The following is a 25,458-nucleotide window of genomic DNA, read 5'->3' as shown; positions in this document are numbered from 1 at the left end:
AAACAGAGGTGTTTTTTGCAAAGTGCCTACCTGTAGATTTTGGCCTGTAGCTCAGCCGCCACCTATGGAAACCTACCAAACCTGTGTATTTCTGAAAACTAGAGACCTAGGGGAATCCAAGATGGAGTGACTTGTGTGGCTCGGACCAGGTTCTGTTACCCAGAATCCTTTGCAAACCTCAAAATTTGGCGAAAAAAACACATGTTCCTCACATTTCTGTGGCAGAAAGTTCTGGAATCTGAGAGGAGCCACAAATTTCCTTCCACCCAGCGTTCCCCCACGTCTCCCGATAAAAATGATACCTCACTTGTGTGGGTAGGCCTAGCGCCCGCGACAGGAAACGCCCCAAAGCGCAACGTGGACACATCCAAATTTTTGAAAGAAAACAGAGGTGTTTTTTGCAAAGTGCCTACCTGTAGATTTCGGCCTGTAGCTCAGCCGCCACCTAGGGAAACCTACCAAACCTGTGCATTTCTGAAAACTAGAGACCTAGGGGAATCCAAGATGGGGTGACTTGTGTGGCTCGGACCAGGTTCTGTTACCCAGAATTCTTTGCAAACCTCAAAATTTGGCTAAAAAAACACATGTTCCTCACATTTCTGTGGCAGAAAGTTCTGGAATCTGAGAGGAGCCACAAATTTCCTTCCACCCAGCGTTCCCCCACGTCTCCCGATAAAAATGATACCTCACTTGTGTGGGTATGCCTAGTGCCCGCGACAGGAGACGCCCCAAAACACAACGTGGACACATCACATTGTTTCATTGAAAACAGTGCCTACCTGTAGATTTTGGCCTCTAGCTCAGCCGGCACCTAGGGAAACCTACCAAACCTGTGCATTTTTGAAAACTAGAGACCTAGGAGAATCCAAGATGGGGTGACTTGTGTGGGTGGGCCAGGTGCCTGCAACAGAATAAGGCCCAAAACTTGTAGAGATAGAGGGGATAGCACAGCGAGTTTATAAGGACATATTCTTTTATACATCTTTAGACTGACTCTGCTTTGGGGACCCACATAAGTGAGGTGTCATTTTACTTGGGAGACTGAGGGGAACACTGGGGAGTAGGAATTTTGTGCTGGAGTGGTGATCCTACGAAGAAAAGTCAGGAAAATATGCTTTTTTAAGCAAATTTTGAGGTTTACAGAGGAGTCTGGGTAAGTAAATGTTGGGGGACCCACGCAAGCCACACCTCCCTGGACTCCTTGGGGTGTCTAGTTTTAAAAAATGTCTGGGTTTGGTAGGTTTCCCTAGATGAAGGCCGCACACAGGACCAAAAACATAGGTGCCCTCTCCCCCCCCAAACACAGGTAGTTTTGTAATATATCGTTTTGATGTGTCCACATACGTCCGTGATGTGCCAAACACAAACATTTTGAAAAGAAACACACTTAGGTTATGTGAAAAAGACCCCTCACCCACCAACCAAGTTGGTGGCATGCTTCATCATCGGGGTCCCACCTGAGGCACCTAGTGTGTCACAGGTGTGCTGCGACGCCTGATTACAGAGGAGCAGGTTTTGTCATTTTTACCACACATACTGGTTGGATTTGGCACGAGGGTGAGTGATGGTTCAGTGGATCAAATTTTACTAACAAGAGCTTTCACAAAAATGAAATGCACTGTTAATAACTGAAAGGCAAAAAACTGAACCAATGACTCACAGCTCGTGAGCTGTAAAGCCGCGACAAGGCACCAACCGCTTTACAGTCCATTCACACAACTTTCATACATGACACACACAAGGCCATTCACACCGCCAGCCACGGGCCCAGCACATTACAACACTCACATCGACAGACAGCGCCACTCAAGGGCCCATCACTTACATACGCCCACATGCCTGATACAACAATCACACCAGCTGATGGGAGTGTGTGGACTGGTGTTTGGCTGGCAGTGTGTTGCAGTAGCCTACAGCAAGTCAATATGTACACTCTCAGCCAACCCCACTCCACACACAATGGCATCATTTTTTTTTTTTTTTTAAACAGAGGAACCCCTAACTAAGTAGAAAGAATTACAAAACTATAAACACAAAAGCTCTAACTAAGAACATGACAGAAATGCTAACCATGAAACTAAACACATGAAAATACAAAACAGACATGAGTTTACACTCATGGTTGTTCCCAGAAATTCTTCTGGGTGTGGTAATTCTTAAAACAACCACCGACACGCAGCCCATGCTTTGAAGGACAATCTGGGCAGTACATTCGAGTCTCCCTCCGGATACCTCTTCGAAAACACACTCTACATTTCTTAGCTGAAAAGTCTTTTTTGGGTGTGGGAGGAATGTGCTCAGCAAAGTTGCGATCTTTCAATCTAGCCACATCCTCCACCACTGCTTCTCTAGGAACTCTGGCCTGTTCCACCACAATAAGGCTCTCTATCACTGACTCCTGAAATTTCACAAATGTCATCTTTGACTCTGGAGACCTATCCCTAAACACAATAAAAGCATTGAAGGTTGCTAAGTGGAAGAGGTGAAGTGCTAACTTCTTATACCAAACGTAAGACTTACGAATAGCAGTATAAGGTTCCAACCTCTGGTCAACTCTATCTACACCTCCCATGTGCTTATTATAATCTAAAATGCACACAGGTTTGCGCACTTCAGCAACCTGGCCCCAAACAGTCACAGGGGAAGTACTCTCATCATGGATGGTACTTAGCATGTAGATAATCCCTCTTGTCTGAAAATTTCAAAGCTAGCAGCTCCTCGTTCCGCAAGGCACAGCACTGTCCCCTCTCAAGTTTTTTACAGACAAGCTCCCTTGGATAGCCTTTCCGATTAGAACGGATTGTGCCACAAGCAACTGTGTCCACTCTAAACAATTCCTTGAACAACTGCACACCAGTGTAGAAGTTATCTACATACAAATGGTGACCTTTTTGAACAGTCGTCTACCAAGATCCCACACAATTTTCTCAGTAACTCCAAAAGTGGGAGGACAACCAGGGGGGTCAATATTGGAATCCCTACAATTGTACACACGGAAACTATACACATATCCTGTCCTACTTTCAGACAGCATATACAATTTAATTCCATATCGTGCCCTTTTGCTAGGAATGTACTGCCTAAAAACCAAACGACCCTTGAAGAGGACCAAAGACTCGTCCACACTTAACTCTTTGCCTGGAACATAGACCTCCGAAAACCGATCTACAAAATGATCAAGGACAGGCCTAATCTTAAAAAGACGGTCAGAATATGGGTGATCTCGTGGCAAGGCTAATGCATTGTCAACAAAATGCAGCATCCTAAGAAGAAGCAAATACTGATTACGACTCATGGTCGCTGGAAATATAGCTGTTGCCATCAAGGGACTAGTAGACCAATAAGAAGCCAGTGATGGCTTCCTTATCAACCCCATCAAAAAAGTCAAACCCAAAAACTTTTTTATCTCCTCCAAATTTGTGGGAATCCACTGGGCAGCTCTAGAGTGTGGCCTAAGTCTAGCAGCGTTGTCCCTCAAATGCTGCTCCGCATACAAATTAGTCTGCTCAACAATCTCTTCCAATAACATATCATCCATGAATAACTCAAATAAATTGATAGGCAAAAAGTTCTCTGTATTGGCGTTACACCCCGGGAGACCAGTAAAGGCAGGCAACTCTGGCTGCTCCATGTTTGGGGCAACCCAGACATCAGGTCTTATAACGGGAAACCTTTCAGCCCCAGGTTGCTGCACTATTGGCACATCAATGTCCTCCTCTAAAACAGGCCCTTCATCTGCACTGAGTGTGGCTTCATCATCAGAAGATTCCCCTCCAACAGAAACATCACTGCCAGAATCTCTGACTTCCTCCTCTGCCTCAGATGCAGAGTCCGTCTCACAGTCATGATCAGACTGTGACTCAAAAAGCATACCAACCACCTTTGTTAGTAAGTGTTATAAACTCAAAAACTATACCGCTCACTTGCCTGAAAAAGCTTGATTCGCCAGCAACTGCACAGCAATCACCAATGATATCCCACTAAAAATAAATAAAGAAAGGCAAATTAGAAATAAGACAAAACAAATATCATTGTGCACAAACCTAAGGACAATTTCACACACAATCCTGCATTTAGTACACCCCCTACAAACATGTCATTCATGCATGGCAACAATACTCCTTTGGAGTAAATTGTTTTTACTTACCTAAAACATGCAACTGTGCAAACTGCAGGTCAACCACCGCCAAAACCGCAAGGAGCCACAGCAAATAAAGCAAAAGCTTTGAACTAGAACAAAAAGGAGGATTTTTTTTTATCACAAATGCAAAGACTTCTTCAGTTGACAAACACCCCACCATCAAACATTTAGAAATTGGTGCCTAAGTGGATTCTGCCATAGGGGCAGATGGGCCTACTAAAAAAATAGGCCTGTCTGCTCCAAGGAAGCCAGAAAATACCTTTAGTAGTGTGTCCCCATGGAGAGCGACCCTTGCCAAAGGGGACAGCCCTCAAAAAAAAAAAAAAAAAAAAACACACACAACACTATCCCTGGTGCCTAAGTGGCTTCTGCCCCCCTTGGGGGCAGGTGGGCCTAAGAAAATAGGCCCATCTGCCCCCAGGGGGTGCAGAAATGGCCAATAGGTCAATGCCCCCCTTGGGGGGGTGCCCCGTGACCAAGGGGACGCCTCCCCCACAAAAATAAACAAATTTAAAAAATCCCTGGCGTTCTAGTGGTTTCTGCCCCCCTTGGGGGCAGATCAGCCTAAAAATAATAGGCTGATCTGTCTTCAAGGGGTGCAGAAATGGCCTGGGTACATGTGCCCCCAAAGTGGGGGGCGACCCTTGCCCAAGGCCCCCCCCCCATCCACTAACACACACACACACACACTATCCCTGGTGTCTAAGTGGCTTCTGCCCCCCTTGGGGGCAGGTGGGCCTAAAAAAATAGGCCCATCTGCCCTCAGGTGGTGCAGAAATGGCCAACAGGTCAATGCCCCCCTTGGGGGGGGCGCCCCGTGACCAAGGGGACGCCCCCCCACAAAAATAAAAAAATAAAAAAAATCCCTGGCGTTCTAGTGGTTTCTGCCCCCCTTGGGGGCAGATCAGCCTAAAAATAATAGGCTGATCTGTCTCCAAGGGGTGCAGAAATGGCCTGGGTACATGTGCCCCCAAAGTGGGGGGCGACCCTTGCCCAAGGCCCCCCCCCCATCCACTAACACACACACACACTATCCCTGGTGTCTAAGTGGCTTCTGCCTCCCTTGGGGGCAGGTGGGCCTAAAAAAATAGGCCCATCTGCCCCCAGGGGGGGCAGAAATGGCCAACAGGTCAATGCCCCCCTTGGGGGGGCACCCCGTGCCCAAGGGGACGCCCCCCCACAAAAATAAACACATTTAAAAAATCCCTGGCGTTCTAGTGGTTTCTGCAACCCCTTGGGGCAGATCAGCCTAAAAATAATAGGCTGATCTGCCCTCAAGGGGGGCAGAAAGGGCCCTAAAAGACATGCCCCCCAAAGGGGAGCGACCCTTGCCCAAGGGGGCGCCTCCCCATCCACTACACACACAATCCCCGGTGCCTAAGTGGCTTCTGCCCCCCTTGGGGGCAGATGGACCTAAAAAAAAATAGGCTGATCTGCCCCCAAGGGGGGCAGAAAAGGCCAACAGATCTGCCCCTTGCCCAAGGGGGCACCCCCCCCCCCACATAAATACACATAAAAATAAAAATCCCTGGTGATCTAGTGTTTTCTGCCCCACTTGGGGGCAGATCTGGCTAAAAAGTAGGCCAATCTGCCCCCAAGGGGGGCAGAAATGACCGTAAATAATTGCCCCCTGAAGGGGAGCGACCCTTGCCCAAGGGGCCGCTCCCCGCGTGCCAGACAGAATAAATAAATATAAAAAAATAAAATCCCTGGTGTCTAGTGGGCATTCCTGCTGCCCGATCGCAATGCGATCGGGCAGCAGGAATGCTCAAAGAGACACCGGGGGAAAGGAAAAGCCTTTCCTTTCCCCCGGTGCCTCTTTGGCCCAAACCCCCCACCCACCGGGAAGAGGAACTCACCTCTTCTCTCAACGCCGCACAGGAAGAAAATGGCTTCCTGTGCGGCGATATCCCCATAATGAAGTCAGCGCGCAATCGCGCGCTGACGTCATCATGGGGGTTGGGGGGGTCGGGGGTGGAAGGGGAAGGGCTTCCCCTTCCATCCCTGACTTTGGGGGGTGGGGGGAAGCACACAGAGGGAGCGAGAGCGCTCCCTCTGGGCTGTGTGCCGAGGACGTAGTGGTTACGTCCTCGGCACAGCAGCACTGTGCCGAAGGACGTACCCACTACGTCCTCGGCACAGAAGGGGTTAGAGGCTACTTATCGGTTGTCCCAGCTTTTCTTAGATTGCCAGTTCATCCTTCTCTTCTAAAATCCTCTATTGTGGGGAGATTCCTCAAAGGTCTTACTCTTAGTCTCCTACACAAGTATACGAAAATAATAACGTGAGCACATAATTTGAATGCAGCAACACACACTAAATTACTAAAATAATCACAGCAGTTGGATAATAATTAGAGAAAATGCAATGTATCAACAATTAATATATATGCAGTAATTAAGTATATTTATGCATGCACATATTGAAACTGGATAATTAAGAAAAATGCATCACCATAGGGAATGATACAAACATCATCCTTGTCTTTTGCCAACGTCAAGCTGTGGAACCTGAACAGCTGAGACAGGAAAAATGTCCCCAATGGGACTCTGATTTTCCTGAGCAATGCATCCACCCTCAGGAATGAGTTCCTTCTGCCTCTGGGCCAAGCTTCCCCATCTTATATAAATTAAACAAAACTTAAGAGGAAGGTTCTAGTAGCCCCCCCCTTTCGAGTAAGTTGTGAAATTCAAGCGCTGGGAGTACTGGGTCAGTGTTGAAAAACATGCAAATCGATTGGCCACATCCCAAGCCGTACCCTTCTCTGCTATAAACATTCTCATCCTTGTACACTCTTATCACCATTGCATCCCCCACGTTATGTTCCTTTCCCTGGCAGATAAGAAGCTGTGCATGGAAGAATACCTGCGTCACCAATATGATGGAATTTGAAGCCAAGCTAAGCACAAAATGGAGTCAGTAGTCAAGATAGAATCTGTGGTTAAATACAGATAGCATTACACTCCATCCTTTGACCAGTTACTTCCGTAACATACTGGTTTTAAAGTAACCTTTTTTGGTTTAAACATTGTAAATAAATTAGGTATGCATTTTACACAGCAACGTAGCCTGATTATAATACAAATCACTACGTGTATTCCACCTAAATTGTTGCGTAATTGCCCGAAATCAGGTAACCACTTAAATAACCAGTCCCACCACCCTTTGTCCACATCTTGTTTTAGTCCTTTCACCAATTCATGTGAAGCTTCAATATGAGATTGAATAGATTTAGAGTGGTCTGATAAGTTGAAACAGCACAGGCCACAAATTCTGAACAACCATGATCGTGCTTTAACAGTAAATAGTCAATGACAGCCCTGCTTTACAAGGCAGCTTTTCTAGTACCTCATATAGGTAGCAATACCTCGGCAAAAGCTATGGAGGTATGATTGATGTTCTTAACCTTTAAACATGTTAACTTGTTAATAACTTGAGTATTATAAACAGCTAATCCTGGGACTCCTACTATAGAAATGCTTAAACTCACATATTCTGATTTAGATAATAATTACATTTCAGGGTCACAGTCTTTGCTTAAATGAACTATTTTCCTTGGATAGCGAGTATGTATAGAGTGAAATGGAAACATAATGAGTCCTAATTGTGTAATAGCACACAGTCCATCAGTTATACTGGCAGGAATGTATGTATACATGGTATTTCCACAAGAGAGCAACCACCCCACTGGTAGTTTGACATGCTTGATGTGGCTAGTAGCAGTTACAATGTATAGACAAGACATGATATTGTCCATATTCTTACAAAGTTCATTGTTTCTATGCTGACACAGTGCTCGTTGTTCCAACGGGATCTCTTGATGAGACCCTGTTTGTGCCTCTAGGCACACTGGAGCTAATTTTCTGATTTTATGAGAATCACAAGTTACGTTATAGCAGACATCACCAGTAGTAATATGGTAAGTAATCACGTGGGTTAGGTTATCCCATTTCTCATCTGTTACCTCATGGCAAAACCTGCAATACTCATACAATGAAAGGTGTGACAGCACGTCACTCCTTTAAACGGCTCCATCATTGTTGGTGGCATTAAAGATTTGCAACCAAACACTGGCTGGAGTTGGTATGGCAACCAGACAGGTAGAAATAATATCAACAGTACTTTGCATATTGCTTATGCAGAAATCTAGTCTGTTGAGCATGACTCGTGCCAGATGAGTTCAAACATTTTCAGTCAAGAGCAGTAAATGTGTCTATCGGCGGCATGGTCGGTCAGTCATTTTGGAGCTGGGGGGCTTTCGGTCCCTCCCGACCCCACACGTCCAAAGGGAGACCACGTAACAGCTAGCACAAAGACATCTCGTAATATCATCTGTTAAAGAGACAAGAAGATCATTCTTGCAAATAACATCAGTTGGCACATATTCCCATCTCTCGCTTCCTGGTTTCATTACTAGCAGAACGTTGTCATTGCCCTTTGTTATGATTTCTGATGGTTCAGGGAGACGATTTGGGGATTCTACCTACATTTTAGCATAAGGGTTTTTATCAGCCAAAAGCTCCCTCCCCACGCACTGTAAAAAGGGCTGAGACAGTCCCCTTTACACTATTCCTCCATACACTGGGATAATCACGATTTGTGTAATTATTTCCCCAGGTTGTATTATCAAGTCAGTGTCTCCACTCTTCAGGAGTATTGTTTTTATTTCTCCTTGGTAGTCGGCATTGATCACTCCTCCCAAGACCTGAATACCTTTGATGCCAACCCAGATCTGGGAGCAATCAGTCCGAAATACTCCATGGGAATCTGTATTCCAACACCTGTTTCAGGAAGTGCCATGTCTCTAGGTGTCAATATGTCGGTTTGTAAGGCATGTAGATAAAGACATGAGGATTATGGTGTTGCTCGGTAAGGAGCTAAGGCTCCTGGTTTTATTTCCCAATACATGATGGTGTTGGTCGCTACATGGGGTTGTATCTGTAACGCTGGGGTCAACTTTTGCATTAAAGGGGTCTCTGCATTTGTCAGTGGTCTGTTATTCAAAATTTGGAGGGCTTCATTTAAATGCTTTCTCCAGTTTCTCAAAGTTCAATTTGGTAGTTTTTGTAATTTGGTTTTTACAAACCATTTATTCTCTCAATCAGTCCTGCAGCTTGTGGATAATATGGAATGTGATAAATTCACTCAATATTGTGATGTGAGCATAACTTTCGTAACAATTTTCCTTTGAAATGTGACCAGTTGTCTCTCTGGACTTGGAGTGGGACTCCGTCTTGTAACATTAACAAGTCCAGAGTATTGATGGTATTATACTGAGTGGCACGTTTGCACAGGATGGCAATCAGGTAACCAGAGTAAGTGTCCACTATTGTGCAAGCGTATTGACATCTGTGACGAGTCAATAGTGGTCCAATCTAATCAGTTTGCCATGTCTTCCCCGGCAACTTCCCTCTACCCAACTGACCTTTGACTGTTTGCGGGACAGATCTCTGTTGTGTGTGTTGACAAATAGGACACTGCATGATCACAGTTTTTATCAAGTCTAGGGGAATGTGCATCCCTCTAATCTCTGCTCACCTGTTAGAGGCCTTCTCTTCTAGATGTCCACATTTTTGGTGCACCCACTTAGCCATCCCCACCAAGTCAGAATCCTGTGTTGCCATTTCTGCCTCTGAGATTTTGGCTTTGTTGTCTGCAAGGGAATTAAACCATCATTTTAGTGAGTCGGTGGGACAGGTGGCATTTACATGATACACAGTAACGGTACTTTGCTCTAGCATTTCCCACATTTCTTGCCACAACTCTTTGCCCTGCACCTCTTTAGAATACATTTGACTGTTACGTGCATTCCATATGGGAAGCCAAGTGGCTATTCCATTGGTGTTGGACCAAGAATCAGAATAAATGTGACAGGTCACAGGCAATTCTTTTTTCAGTGCCTGATATACAGCGAACAATTCTGAATATTGACTACTTTTCCCTTGTCCTGTGGTGGATAACAACTTCTTGGTGACTGGGTTATATGATGCTGCCTTCCAGTGTCTTTTGGCCTCCACATACTTGGCTGAACCATCTGTAAACCGTACATGATTCCTATCCTCAGGGGACAAGGATTCAAATGGCGCACCCCACCTCACTGGTGACTCTTATCTCTGGTACCTCCTGCACCCTCTCATCATCCTGCACAGGGGCTTGTGCCACCTGTTCATGAAGGACTGCTGTCCCTGCTGGTACCACTCAGGCCCTGTCCTGTATGTACCATTTCCAGTGAATGATACCGGCCTCTTGTGCATGTCTTATGCGGTGAGTTTTTAGGTGAACTCATCACCCACTCCATTATTGGAATCTCAGGTCTCAGAATCACATTATGACCTAGGGTTTTTGCCCAGAATCCACTAGAGCCCAGTAACAAGCAATTAACTGTTTTTCTCAAAGGGAGTGTATCGCTCACCAGCATTAGGTAGCTTTTTAGTCCAGAAACCCTGGTGCACCCTCGTTCTTCCCTGTTTTTGCCACATGCTCCAATTTGCATATTGCCCCTGAATGGTTACATGTAACTCACCGTCACCTTCCTGTACTAGCCATAAGTCTAAAGCCTGTTGAATCGCCTCCTTTGCCAAGTGAAACGCACATTGCTGCTGCTCTCTCCATTCAAACTTGTGTTTCTTTCTTGTCACTTTGTGCAAATGGGCTAAAACTTGACTCAAGTGAGGGATATGCTGTCTCCAAAAACCAAACAATCAAATGAATCACTGAATCTCCTGCTGAGTGCAGGGAGTGGCAAATTCTCAGATCTTTTGTTTTGCCTGAGGCAACACCGCTCTGTGTCCCTGATTCCACTGAGTTCCTAGAAACTTCAAATTTTGAGGGAGTCCTTGTGTCTTATCTAGATTAATCATCCACTCTTCGCTCCACAAGAGTTCCACAACCCTGCACTTGTTCTTGCGTCTCTCCCTGAATCATCACATCATTAATATAATGGGACAATTGTACCCATGGAATGACCGATACTTCATCCAGGTGTTCTGCCACCAGCCGGTGACAGATGGTGGGGCTATGTACATACCCTTGGGGAAGTCTTAGTATTCAGAATTGTCTGCCACCATGGGTGAAACTAAATTGCTCTTGACTCTCAGGGGCCAATGGTATAGAACATAAAGCATTGACAATATCAGTGGTTGCATACCAGTTCTCTTTATGTTTTTGTATTTTCTCAATCAAATTGATGGTGTCGGGGACCGCAGCACTCAAGGGGGCGTATAGTTGTTCAATTTGCGTCAATCAATCGTCATTCTGTAGTTCCCATCAGGTTGGCGCACAGGCCAAAGAGGATAATTCCATTCATTTGTGGCTGGAGCCACCACACCTGCCTCAATTAACTCCTGGATAGTCTCACTTATTTCCTCATGCGCTCCTGGAATTCAGTATTTTTTCAAACAAACCACCTTGGTTGCTGGAGGCACATTCACTGGGGGTAACAGATGACCCACCTCACTGCTGTCACTGAAATGGATCTCTTTGATCCAAATTGGTAACAACCATCATCCCAGTATAAAGTCATCCCCTTCAGAATGTCAATTCCCAGTATATACCAAAACAGTATATTCTCTTTTTAGTGTTAACCCTATTTTCATTTGAACAGTAGTCTTCATGGCAGGGGTTTGTTTTCCACCCAACCCTGTGATGGTGTAGTGCTGACCGGAACACTTTTGGGATTTCCATAAATTAATGAGGCCTCCGCTCCGGTGTCAACTTATGCCTGGACATTTTTGTGCTTCCAGTGAATTTCTAAATCAACATGGGGTCTATTATCTTTACGAGCCCATACCTGTACCAGATCTGGGCCTGTTTCCTAATCAGATTTTAAACCAATCAAGTTTTGCCCAAGTTAGGTCTTGATATATGATCTCATATCTGTGAGGTGACTCCTCTTCTTCCCTGTTCTCAGCAGTTAACGTATCGCTGTCAAATCTTCCTCCTCTTTCCATTGTGAAGAAACATTTTTCTCCCTCTCTTTTCCTTCCTCCTGCATCTGTGGCTGGCCCTGATTCACTTGTTTATTATCTTGCTTCTTAACTTTCCTGCTGCCTTCCTTTCTGTCCAGCCCTCACTTATGGTACATCTCCCACTAACGTTTGGTATCTATCCCATCAATCTACTCCTTGTTGACACCATCCTTCAGTAATGCCATAAACATTCTCTGTTATTATCTGTGCAACCCTTAGACCTCGAGGCTGTATTCGGTTTTGTCCAGTCTCCAAGGTCTCCTAACTCGCAAACTGCCTCCAGCACGTCTTTCAATGCCTGCCCTGTCTGATTTATTAGGAGAGGCATTATTACCTGTTTGCAAGCTGGAGGGGCAAGGCGAATAATTTTATTTCACACTCACACAGAGAGTGGTCCATCTAACAGATGGTGAGCATCATCCAGGAAAATAGCAGTTTTCATTCCCTCCTCCTTAATTCTCTGCATTGCGTCTCTTAAAGTGTACCAGGGATTTTCATTTTGTGGCCAATCTGATTCTGTAGGATACCTATGGTTGCACTCCACAAGTGCTAGCTGCAGTAGGGTGATCTGTTGGTTATCCTGATGACCCCAAAACTCCTCCTGTATTATGAAGTCAGTGCTAAGAGTGCGCAACTTAGGAGCGTCTCCTATACCTAACATTACTCCAGAGGCTCCTATATAAAATAAACGAACCTTACATATAAGTATTGTTTCCCCAGATCTCTGCTTGAATCTGTCTATAATATAATTAACTTTTTGCTGGGTGTAATCTTCTAGGGTGTACATCTCAATTCCTCGCGGGTTCTGTGGAGTGCCTTGTATTTTCAGTCTAAATATTGGCTGTGCCTGAACCACTTTCTCTTCGTCTGGCTCAGGCTGGCCCCCACCTTTTTTAACTGACTCATCACTGGAATCGGTTGAATCCCAGATATTTCTGTCCCAGATTTCCAGATCCCAATTTAACCCTGCTTTAGCAGTAGCTAAATGAACGTTCTTTTGGTTGCCTTTACCCCTCCACTTCAGATACATGTATTGGGTGGCCGACAGCAGTTTTCTCGGCGACAAATTGATAAGTATCTGCTTTATCTTGAAATAACTTATTCTGAAAAGACAGCATGATTACATTATTTTTACTTAAACTAGCTGCTTCTCTAATTGCTGGTTTTCTTGTTCTAGCTGCCTATATTTTTCATCTATTTTTCTATATGCCGATAACAGGATCCAGCCCCATCTACCTAAAATAGATAAATCACATCCCTGTTCCAGAAATACTTTCTATAAACAGAGTAAAACAGTTTTTGGCTCAGCATCTCTAAGACATCCGTCCCAGCTCTCGCATAAACCTGCTCCACAAGGCTATTCATTCGCACAAACGTTATAAGGTGCTTTCTCCCACCATGGAATCTCATTTGGAACCTGGGAAACTGCCTTTGACTTTTTGCCAAACATTTTTCACTTTTACATCTTTCACTGTGTATCGTGCAAACGACTGTGCCAAATTGTTCTGCTTTACTTCAAACTAGTAGGGAACGACGCATGCTAAAGAATGCAGCATTCTTAGTCTGAGTACTGAATTTATTAAGGCACTTCTCAGATCTCCAAAACAAATATACGAAAAAAGTAACGTGAGCACTTAATTTTAATGCAGCAACACACATGCAACTACTAGAATAACACAGCAGTTGGATAATAATAATCAGAGGAAATGCAATCTATCAACAATTAATAAATGTGCAGTAAATAAGTATATTTATGCATGCATGCAGTAAAGCTAGATACTCAAGAATTAAAAATTATTCACCATAGGAATCAAATCTAACATCATCCTTGTATTTTGCCAAGCTGTGGATCCCAGGACAGCTGAGACAGGAGGTATTTTCCCAATGGGTCAGTGTTGGAAAACACGCAAAGAGATTGGCCACATCCCAAGGTGTATTTCCAAGACCAAACCGTACCCTTCTCTGCTATAAACATTCTCATCTTTGTACACTCTTATCACCATTGCATCCCCTACATTATGTTTCCCTCCCTGGTGAGAAACACGAAAACACGTTAACAAGCTGTGCATGGAAAAATACCTGCACCACCAATGCAACGGCATTTGAAGCCAAGCACAAAATGGAGTCAGTGGTCAAGATGGAATCGGTGGATATTATGTTATATTAGATAGCATTACATGAGGTCAGCATGGATTTCATTTGTGAAGTCAACAAGTGTGGAGTTATCAGCAATGCATTTTATTTATAGTTGCATTGCTTACCATAACTGGCAAATTTCAGTGGTTTTAAGTTGAAATCATAACATTCCTAAAACTGAAGGATTGTTCAATGCTTTTATCCTATGTTATTCTCTTTGCAAGTCTCCTTTAACACAGTTTCTTAGGAGTATTTTGAGTGTTTTGTAATGATACACTTTTTTCTCTTTCACAACGCAAATAAACACTGTCAAGTTGACCTTCCCTGAAGACCCTAGATGTATATCATTCTAATGGTTTTACTTTTAATCAAAATTTATTCATCCTACAGTTGATTTCCTTTGGAGTGATTTGTTTTTAATTCACATATCATTGAATGCATTGGTTTCCCGATGCACCACAGGTCAAAGAATAACATGAATTTAATTGTTATTTCATATTATGCTGTAACTCGTAGACTCAGCAGACCTGTCCTTTTATCAGGTCAGTTATTTTTTTGATACATTACTACCTAATTGTGTTAATTTTAGGGCACTGCTTGATGTTTGCAAAAGCTTTTTCTTAAAAAGATCTTTTTGTTAGGAATTACTAAAATGATTTCAAAATTCATTCTTCTGTCTCAACCGGATTTACTAAGGATAGGTTTATGAATAGCAACATTGGAAATCATGTACTTAATAACCCTGTGTGCCCTGGAGTTGTCTTTTGTATACAGTTGATCTGTGGCCATGTCGGCAGGTCGGTTGGGCATCCTCTGAACATAACTCAGGAGTTAGCATGCTCTACCGTGGGTGATATGGTGGTTTTTCAGTAACAATTTGCCCAGTTCTGGGACATTACAGGCCTGATTCAGCACCCTTTTGAACACCAGACATTCTCACGCTATGCATTGTCTGTTAATTACTCTGAGTTATAGAACTTCAAAGGAGCAGGGCCTACCAATTCTTTGAGGTTCACTGTGTAGGGATTTTGGTGTGGAATAGAAGTGGGTCATCAACATTCCAGGGGATGAGCCAGTTTCTGTTTGGTCTCAGTGTGCTTGGACCTCTTACAGGAGTGATGGTACTAGGAAGCTTCTGACCAGGAGAGAAGGGTGCAGTAATGCAGTGGGGTGATGCAAACCCCAATTTACCAGCAGTTGTATGACTTTGCTCTACAGTGACTTGACTTTGTGGTGGCGATTTTGTGAAAGTCAGTACAGACATGCATGTTAGCAGGTTGGAGTAGACTTATGAATTTTGAGGCGGTTGTGACTTTCTCCCTCTCTTAGCACCTTGAGTTCCCTTTGTGGACTATAAGGCCATACCCCAACATTACGACTCAGAATACCCAAATAAGAGGCAGGGCTCAGCTAGTTCAGACTAGCTCCTGACTTTGTGGTAAATGAGTAATCGGGTTGCACGAGTTAACTTTTGGTGCTCATTGGGAGCATTTGTTAGGTTGTTTTTTTTGCATGGATGAGGCTTAACTGCCACCTGGCCTCTGTGTCTGAAATCCAGGTGATCAATTTATGGAGACTAATACTTACTTTGGGCTGACTGGGAGTATGGTGTGTTGCCAAGTAAAATGTGGACTTATATTCCAACAAAAATTATTCCTTAGGTTGATAAAGTGGCCCTTTTCTAACAACCGTGCTCATATTATTTGCCTTTAAGAGCTGACTACACTCAACAACCTGTATCGCTGGTGTAAAGGTGTAATGGCGGGTGACTTCTTATTGTTGATACTCCTGTTTTTTGGGAGTGAGGTCTGGTCTCTCAGTTGGGTTCTCTGCTCCTCTGGTTTCTGTGTATGGGCACAAGTATAATTCATTACTTAGGAACGACCACTTGTCTTGGCTTTTTGCAATCTGGTCGGAGGAACTGTAACGCTGCCTGTAGAGTCTCTTAGTTAATATCACTGATATTAATCAAGAGAGCTATCTTTTTTTTGCGGTAGCAAGTTCATAGAATAAGATAAACTTTTGAGCACATTTGGTCGTATGAATCACGTAGCTTACGACATAGTTATGTGTAGTTGACTTATTTGCTATTGTTTTCTTTACTTACAGGTCAAGAGCAATGAGTTTTGATTTTCCTTTCAAGAAAGGAACAGGCATAGCTCGAATTTTACCCAATGTCTCTCCTGACAGCCTTGCGCTCATGTATGCACTTATAGAGTATGACCCCGATGAGAGAATCAGTGCCAAGCAAGCGCTGCAGCATTCGTATTTCAAAGAACTGAGGTAAGCCTTGGACTAGGCCACACAATGGTCTCAGGAGAAATTGTCTTTGTCTGGTATAAGACTATATGTTGCTTTTTATCTCATTATGTTTGTGTCACACTTACCATATTCTTTATTGGTCTGATCGAGTGTAGAGTTTTAATTGTTCATTAAAGGAAAAGCGTTTCAAGACACACATTTAAAAATACAGGTCTTTAGTTTCAGATATTTCATTAAGGTTTTCATTCCATATTACCTTATAAACTGTAAGTGGCGAGCATCTTAAAAAACTGAGATTCAGAAGAAAACTTCGAAACCATATTTCTAACAATTAAGCTTAGTCATGTTTTGCATCAAAAGTAACATGAATGCGTCTGCATGGACTTTCTCCTATTCCTCTAATATGTATTCTACGTATCTACGGTCTCTATATTTCCCTTTTTCATGCAGTTCTATTGAGAAGAACATTACAAATCAAGTGTAATTATGTTAATACGGTTGTTCGTTACGTGTTCAGCTTTCTTGCTCCATTATATGACACAAAGCATCAGCAAGCTCAGAAAAGAATCTCATGCAGGAGGCCAGCCAGATTCGTAATGAACTGGATGGACAAAAGGAAATACAACCAATTAACGTACTCCTTTGATTCTCTTGAAGCAATCATTTGACTGTCCTATTATTCATCGTCTAACTGGAGCTATGTTGCATATTATAGAGGTTCTATGTTTGAGTTCAGTGTTTTTATTTGTTGTATTTTTGGTACAGAACGGAAATGGAATAGGGGAAAAGCTCTCCAGTTGAGTCAACAGGGATGATAATCCCAGGTCTTTATGACATTTTTATGAACTTCTTTTCATCGTCTATTTCAGGTGACAGATTTTTTCTGGTCACCATGATGATAGACTCAGTCACACGTTGGACTGAAACGTGGAGAAGTGGGAGAAAAGTATAAAGAGGAAGACTGGTGGATTTGTTGGTCACTGAACATGGGTGGTTATTTTGTCTAAAAATGTTATCAATGCTTTGACAAAAGTAAGAGGTTTATAATACCACAGCTTTTAAAAAGATACAAATTCATGCAAAATGTTTACGTTTTAGAACTAATTTTAAAACATGTTATATTTTAGATACTTTGTTTTTGAGGATTTTCTTGATTACCTAGATACATTGCCCTAGAATCATGTGCAGGAATGTATTAATTAGTAGATAAGATAAGCTACGGGCAAATCAGTACAGCATTGTATTAATTATGGGTTACCTTAAGATTGGTCACTTAAAACTCAAGGACTCTGTATTGATTTCCCAATCACTTTGGCAGTAATGACATTGTATGTGTTGCTGGGTTTCGGAAAAAGTTCTAAAGTATTAGCCATCGTTCTGTTGAATTCTTCTCTTTGACCCTCATCTACAGCATTAGTCCAGCACCAGAACACAGCCTAAAAAAAGCTCTACCTTTCCCCCAGGACATAGACTTCTAATATATAGTGCCTGGCCTTGGCTCAAGAGAAAGCCTGTGAAAATGAGTACAGAATGTGACTCAATTATAGTGTTTAAATTAACATAGCAGACACCGTTTTTGATCCATGGAAGAACAGTTTGTTAAATATTTGAGCTGCTCCTTATCCCTGTCAGATGCTATGTAAGTTATAACTTAGCTGCCTGACTATGACCAATAATGGAGTATGAACCAGCTCTTTGGCATAGCATGTGAAACTGAATACGTGTCTTGCTTTAATGAAAGGAATGTTATATAATGGAACAGACTCAATTTGTAGGGCTGAAAAAAACTTTGGATGTGATTTATCTCCATGTGAGATACTTACACTAAATATTGAAGTCTGACCATGCATCACAGTTGAGTTACAAAGTGAAGCTGTACATTTCTGTGATGTGATACATGATAAACTATAGAAATATGACTTTCTCTCTTTCATGTGCTAATTTTTAATATTGGTTGTTGTTTTCCTTACTAACATGAAGAAAATAATCTGACTAAAGCCTCAGGGATCATTATAATGCGTTCATGTTAATTAAATTCCAAGCTTTAGGAAAAAGGACAACAAATTGATTTCCCAGCTTCCTTAGGGTAAGTGTTAGAAACTGTGGAGCAGTATGGCTGATGTGGCCAGCTGCAGAGAAGGCCTCCAACCCATTATGCAATATTTGGACAAGAGGGTTCATGGATGCCTTTGCACCTTTTTCCCTCAGTCAGAAGGGAGCCACCTTGTTTTGTTCTGTGGATCCAGTTGCATGAAGGGAGCAAACCTTGGTAGACAGTCTGACTAGAAAATGCCTATATTCCTCTATAAAGGTCTAGTGTGTCATACACTATAAGCTTTTCCATCCCAAATTCTACTCTACCTTTTTTGAATTCATTCCTTAATTGGCAGGCCTTGTGCATTCCACTTTATAGCAAGTGTCAATTACCTCGCACAATACATAGACCATCTCCAGTAGTATCTCACAGGTGTGTCTCTCCTAGCATATTGAAGACAGTCATAGGCGAATCACAATGCCAGTCTTCTCTAGTTGTATCTGTTATCAAGCTCTGCATGTGCCTCTAATAAAGTACTTTACTACAGTCCCATCGCATGATAGTAGATCAGTACAACCCTATGGACAGAGCATACACAAGTGTGAGAGAACAGGGCTGATTGCAGAGGCCCCCCTAACTTTTTGCCCCCATTTCCCACTTTTTACTACTGTTTTCCTGACTCTGATGGTGCCCTGGGTACTGCTAACCAGTCCCAGGGCCTGTGCTCTGTGTAAACTCAGTATGCAAATTAGGCTAATTATAATTGGCTAAGTCAACCTACCTATAAGTCCCTATTATATGGTAGGACATGTAAGTTTAGGGACCCCAGCATAGGTAGTGCACCCATAGGTGCACTGCTGAAGTGCCCAGTGTCATTTTAAAGGCGGGCCTGCCTTGCTGGCTGCTTTTAAATTAAAGTTACATGCAAATTCAACTTTGGAATTAAAAGTAGTTCCAAAGTCTTAAACTACCTTATTTTTACCTATAAGTCACCCCTAAGGTGTGCCCTATGTGCCCCTAGGGCTGGGTGCCATGTAACTATAAGCAGGGACCATATAAAAATAGCTCATTGTAGTGAATGGCCTCCATAGGCTAGAATGGGGAGACTTTATTTTAATTTTAAAAGTCCCCTTAAGTAACAGATACCAGAAGTTTGGTATCAAATTAATTGTTATAATAAATCCCACAACTTCCAATTGTTGGATTTAATATAACTTGTTCAGGTAAAGAGTTTTAAACTTTACCTGAAAAGTTGCCAACTTCAGCCCTGCCATGTTTTTGCTGCTGTGCTCTGATTGGCCAGGCTGCCCTCATGAGGTGTGAAGTGGCCTGGCTTCACACAAAGAGATGTGCCTGGGGGAGATATCTCCCCTCAGCAGATGGTGAAGCAGGAAGGGGGAGGGCTGCCAAACTGGTCTTCAAAGACAGGGAAGGACATTTGGAGCAACCCAGCAACACCCTCAAATCCTGCAAACCCAGACAATTAGGTGCCCCCTTGATTAGATTAGGGGAGGGGTGTGTTTAGGATGTTTAGCCACACCAGTGGGTGGGCTCAGCCAGATGTAACCTCTAAAAATCACTTTCAGCCATGATGGATTTTTGAGTTATATTGCTCCCTGGGATTGATTGTTGCCACTCCTCCCAGGAAGTGGTCATCACAGGGGTTAGGACCCTGCACCTGATTGGAGAACCAGGACCCCCCTGTTTTTCACACAGGAGCAGGGATAAAACTGGCAGACCTGCACCCACACTTCAGATCCCTATCAGATTTCAACAAGGAAGAACTACAGGAGAAGAAGGACTGCCCTGCTGGACCCCTGACCTGCACCTGGACACTGCACTCTGGAGGACTGCACCTGCTGCACACTTGGGCTTCACCACTAAAAGGACTTTACCTGTCTTCTACTGCTTCAAGAAGGGAATCCCTTTTTGCTACAGGTACAAAGGAGCTGCCCAAAGTCCCCTGCATCAAGTCCTGCAAGCAGAGCCCAGCTGACAAGCGTCCAGGGGCCATTTGAGGATTCTGGCCAGGTGCATTCTGGAAATTGTAGTCCCAACTCCCAAGGAGCAACTCAGAGCTTCTGGAACCTTGGATCAAGTTGTAGACACTTCAAGGACACAAAAAGGTCCTCTGGAAGAAGATCCATAGGTTTAGAGACATTTGGAGCAACTCCATAAGTTGAAGAGGTGCATTGTGGGAGTTGTAGTCCCAGACCCCAAGAAGACCACCAGAGCCTCTGAACCCTTGGCTGGTGCAGTGGACCACTTTCCTGAATCAAACACTTCTGAAAGTAAGTGTGACAGTGTTACCTCGTGGGTGGCCTGAGCTCTGGACTTTGTTCCTTTCCAGTGTGACCTTTTTTAACCCTTTGAGCGCTAGTTGCTTCTATGTGCTAGAAAGCATTAATTCTTTAAAAATTCATATCTCCGGTTCCCCTTATCCGATTTTATTCGTTTTGGTGTCATTTTAAAGATAACAATATAATCTATTGTTATAAATTGATTTTGGATGACTGTTTCCTGTGTTTAATTTAATTACTGTTTTGTGATATTTGAATGCTTTACACTCTGTCTCCTAAGTTAAGCCTTGTCGCTCGTTTCCAAGCTCCCAAGGGTTGAGCTGGGTTTAATTTACTGAGACCTAACTGGACCTACATGGAGGTTAGTGGCCTGTTGCTAAGTGTAGGTATTTACCTGCCCTTACCAATAACCCATTTTCCAACAACAAGCCTTTACATATTTTAGATAATTTAGAAATGTAGGTATTGTATACTAATTTGAAGTCCGATCACCATCACTAGCATGGCCATAAATCTGTAAAATAATTTTTTTTAATAGATTTTAGACCACAGTTTGTCAGGTAGTTCGGGGACTGCAGCTCACTTATCCAAAGCTCTTTGCAATTTTCATTTACCATGGGATTCTTTGGTTGTTCTATATCGAATAGGTAAATATATCAGTCCCCTAGAGCTAAATTTCAAGTCCAGTATCCTCTTTAATTTGGTAGGAGGTCTACTTAAATCTTAGTCCTTTATAAGTGTTTTATGGTGAACTACTAAAGTCTCAAAAGCAAAACTTGAGAATTTCTCTAAAGGGTCTTTCCCAAAATTTTAACAAGACAGAGTTCAGTAGGCAGGGTAGTTGTGAGGGAACCTAGTTGACCTGGGATAGAGACCTGGCTGAACTGAAACGTTTACCTTCAGTCTTGGAGCTCAGTTGATCTGAGCAGTGCCAGAAACTGGTGTTACATCTTCAGATCTTCTCAAAGGTAGCCCTGGTGGAGTATGGGTGGAATAAAGCCATAAGAAGAGAAGGTGTTTCTCGAGGTCAAAGCATGATATGCAGCTGCCAGATCCATACAGTGGGTTTTCCACAGGTTTTCATGTTGCAGGACTTTCGGGGAAAAGAACTCTCCAGCAAAAGAGTGATTATGGTTTGACATCCTTGTATAATATTAGGAGAGAATTGCAGAGAATTTGTTAAAGATTACAATGCTCTATAGTGTGCAGGCACTGCTGGAAGCCAAAGAATGTGTGAGGTCTTCGGATTAATGCAGTGTTCTTGTCCGTTGTTTCTTTTGTCGATAAACTTGTGCTACAGCTTCAATCTTACATTGTCAACTGTAGCCTGTTTTTCACCGAACATTTAAAAAGCAGAAACTGCATTTGCAGCACATGTTCAACCCACTGTGCCTCACCTGACTCGTTACCAGTGTTGCTGTACTTGTGACTAAGTATCCTAGAAACTGTATGATTGAACCACTCATGAGTTAGAAAAAAGATTTTAAAGATCAAGGTATTATCTGAAAGAATGAAGAAAGCAGGATCCACCTACTTTCAGGCTGTTAAGAGTAATGTGTCAATCACTCTCATTACTGACATAGAAGGACCAGGGTGCATGGCAATGCAATAAGTGAAACTTAATATCTTCAAAGCCTCAACCCCGAACGGGCGACCAAATATGGGACAACATCTAAAAGTGTCCACTGCACCATAGTCAAAATATGGAGGTTTACAGCATGGATTATGCATGAGGTCACTTCAATTATGCCTAATGTTCCTATCTCTTCTCTGACCCTTACAAGGTGGTGTTTCAAGCTGCTGCACTTTCATCAAATCAACAAAAAAGTTTGACCAGATCACTCTAATATTGAGGGTACTTCACTGTCTTCACATACAGGCCTGAATACACTTTAAAAAAGGCTGCCTGTCTTATCCACAAGGTTATTCATCTCACTCTACCTACTTATGTCAACTACCCCTCCTAGTGTATAGGACATCAACCAGGGCTCTCCAGCCTCCTCTGTCCTGCAGTCATGGGCTTTTCTTTAAATCTGACATCAGATGTAACCCATCTCCTTGCAGTCAGCTTTGCGGCCTCAGCACCACTTGTTTTTTAGCTTCCTCTTTTCCTTTTGCCTTGAGGGTTCCAGGTCAGAGCTTGCATGGTGGTGTTTGATCTCCTTGGTCCTATTTTTACTAACATTCTTAATATGACAGTGGAGGCCCCTTTTCCAGCATGCTGGTCAGGTTACTACATTGTTCTGTTTTACCTTCCTAGAGAAGGAAGAACAAGCCCACCTGTCCAATAGTCAAGATTAGGTTGCTGTTAGTCAAAAGTGACTAAGGCTAGTTGAGAAACCACCCTCTTAAAATCTAGCCCCGAAAATAAATGGTGAAATATCGGAAATTATTTCTAAGTTTGGGGATTGGAGAAGGCACAAGACAGGCTGACCACAGGGGTGGGCCCCCTTGTTTAATATGCAACTAAAAAAACTTAAAAAAGAATGACAAAGAAATGGAGAAAACAATTATGATGCACCTGGTAAACTCAACTACAAGAAATCAGTCAAAAGAAATTACCACTATCCTGTAGGACAAGCCCAAGCCACTTATCTTGGCACTAGGATTGACAGTGTGTCACATTCAGCAAAATAGTCAATTCTTTCATGAAACCTGCCAAGAAGCATGTTGTGTTTTCGCCTTCTAAATCTTGATGCAACATGTTGGCAAATTGCTTTCTTGAAAAAGTTTGGTAGGGAATTTAGAGCATAATAATTCTGTCATGACCCCCTCAGGACCATATGGTCAAGGAGGAATTATGGGGGTCATTCTGACCCTGGCGGTAATTACCGCCATGGCGGAGGTTGGCGGTAGCACCGCCAACAGGCTGGCGGTGCTCCGCCGGGCATTCTGACTGCGGCGGTACAGCCGCGGCCAGAAGCGGAAAGCCGGCGGTGTACCGCCGACTTTCCGCTGCCCATGGGAATCCGCCAAGCTGCGCCGCCATGGGGATTCTGACATCCCATACCGCCATCCTGTTCCTGGCGGTTCACCCGCCAGGAACAGGATGGCGGTATGGGGTGTCGTGGGGCCCCTGGGGGCCCCTGCAGTGCCCATGCCAATGGCATGGGCACTGCAGGGGCCCCCGTAAGAGGGCCCCACAAAGAAATTCAGTGTCTGCTTTGCAGACACTGAAATTCGCGACGGGTGCAACTGCACCCGTCGCACCTTCCCACTCCGCCGGCTCCATTCTGAGCCGGCTTCCTCGTGGGAAGGGTGTTTCCCGCTGGGCAGGCGGGCGGACTTTCGGCGGTCGCCCGCCAGCCCAGTGGGAAAGCCAGAATGACCGCCGCAGTCTTTTGACCGCGGAGCGGTCTTTCGGCGGGAACCGCTCGGCGGGCGGCGACCGCCGTCCGCCGCGGTCAGAATCACCCCCTATATGTCTTCCCGGATGTTAGTAAGGAAGATGTTAAATGGCTTATAAAAACAGGAAAATCCAGATCCCCGCTGGTCCCAGCACCTCCTGCCATACTGATTAAAGGGGAAAATATAACTACTCGGTCCTAATTGATATTTTTAATTTGTCACTTAAGCACAGCACTGTATCGCTCTCTTGGAAACGTGCAATTGTGAGATCCCTGCTAAAGAAACCATTGCTTGACCCTGCATTAGCAGAAAATTACAGGCCAATTTTCCTACTTCCATGTGTCAGTAAAATTTAGAAACATCTGTTAATTAAACACAGCTCCTCATTTTTGGAGAATTTAAAAATACTACATTCTACTCAAACTGGATTCCGCCCTGGAAGCACTAAGGAAACAGCACTTTTAGCTATAGTTTATGCATCTTTAAAAGAAGAAGCAGAATGGATGTCTGCCAGCTGTTTAAAAGTAAATGGCGATAAAACTGAAATACTAGTACTTGGCAACACCCCTACTAGCCGGACTAAATTATGCTGGCTGGACTCGCTAGGTGAGCATCCAGTCCCAGAATCAGAGGTACAAAGTCTGGCATTTTTGATTAATATTAAGATTTCCCTGGAGTTTCAGGCCTGGAAACTAGCTGCAAGTTGCTTTGGTCTATTAAGAACACTTAGAAAATTGTTGGATTTGCAGCCCAGCTCAATCCATAGAATGGTTGTACATGAATTAGTGCTATCACGATTGGATTATGGTAGTTCGCTCTACCTGGGTAGCCCTCAACCAGTTGTCGAAAGGCTTCAGGTGATACAAAACATAGCTGTGCAGATACTGCTGAAAATACCTAAACACAATTCTCTTTCCAATGTACTGGCTTCTCTATACTGGTTGCCGGTATCCAACAGGATACAGTTCAGGGCCCTCTTTATAGGCCATAAGGCTTTGCGCAAGAAAGACCCCCAGCTTCCACAGTAGTTGTTCTGTTCTTATAGTCCAAAAAGATCCTTACAATCTGCTGATCCAGGGCTACTCACAGACCCTAACATCAAGAACACTACATGCAGAGGAGAGGCTTTTGCCTATGAAGCTCCTAAACTACAAAATGCTCTACTGGTAGCGCTATGAAAAAATAAGGATGAACTAAGCTTTAGGAAACAGCTGAAGACCGCTTTATTCACTTAAAGGCTAAGAATTCTGATATTGGTATGGTCTTTTA

General features: G+C 43.5%; 1 protein-coding gene across 2 annotated transcripts in view; it reads left to right on the top strand.

Annotated features, from left to right (window-relative positions):
* The window catches only part of MOK (MOK protein kinase), a 401,862-nt gene that overhangs the window by 293,455 nt on the left and 82,949 nt on the right, over positions 1-25,458 (top strand). For both annotated transcript variants that reach the window (XM_069208354.1, XM_069208353.1), the window contains exon 9: positions 16,354-16,527. In XM_069208354.1, coding sequence (XP_069064455.1) covers positions 16,354-16,527 — 174 coding nt within the window. The remainder of the gene's footprint in view (positions 1-16,353; positions 16,528-25,458) is intronic.

The sequence above is a fragment of the Pleurodeles waltl genome, chromosome 9 (genome assembly GCF_031143425.1).
Source record: "Pleurodeles waltl isolate 20211129_DDA chromosome 9, aPleWal1.hap1.20221129, whole genome shotgun sequence".
In the NCBI taxonomy this organism is placed as follows: Eukaryota; Metazoa; Chordata; class Amphibia; order Caudata; family Salamandridae; genus Pleurodeles; species Pleurodeles waltl.
The sequence above is the reverse complement of the archived record's forward strand: the minus strand, read 5'-3'. Positions and strand labels throughout refer to the sequence as shown.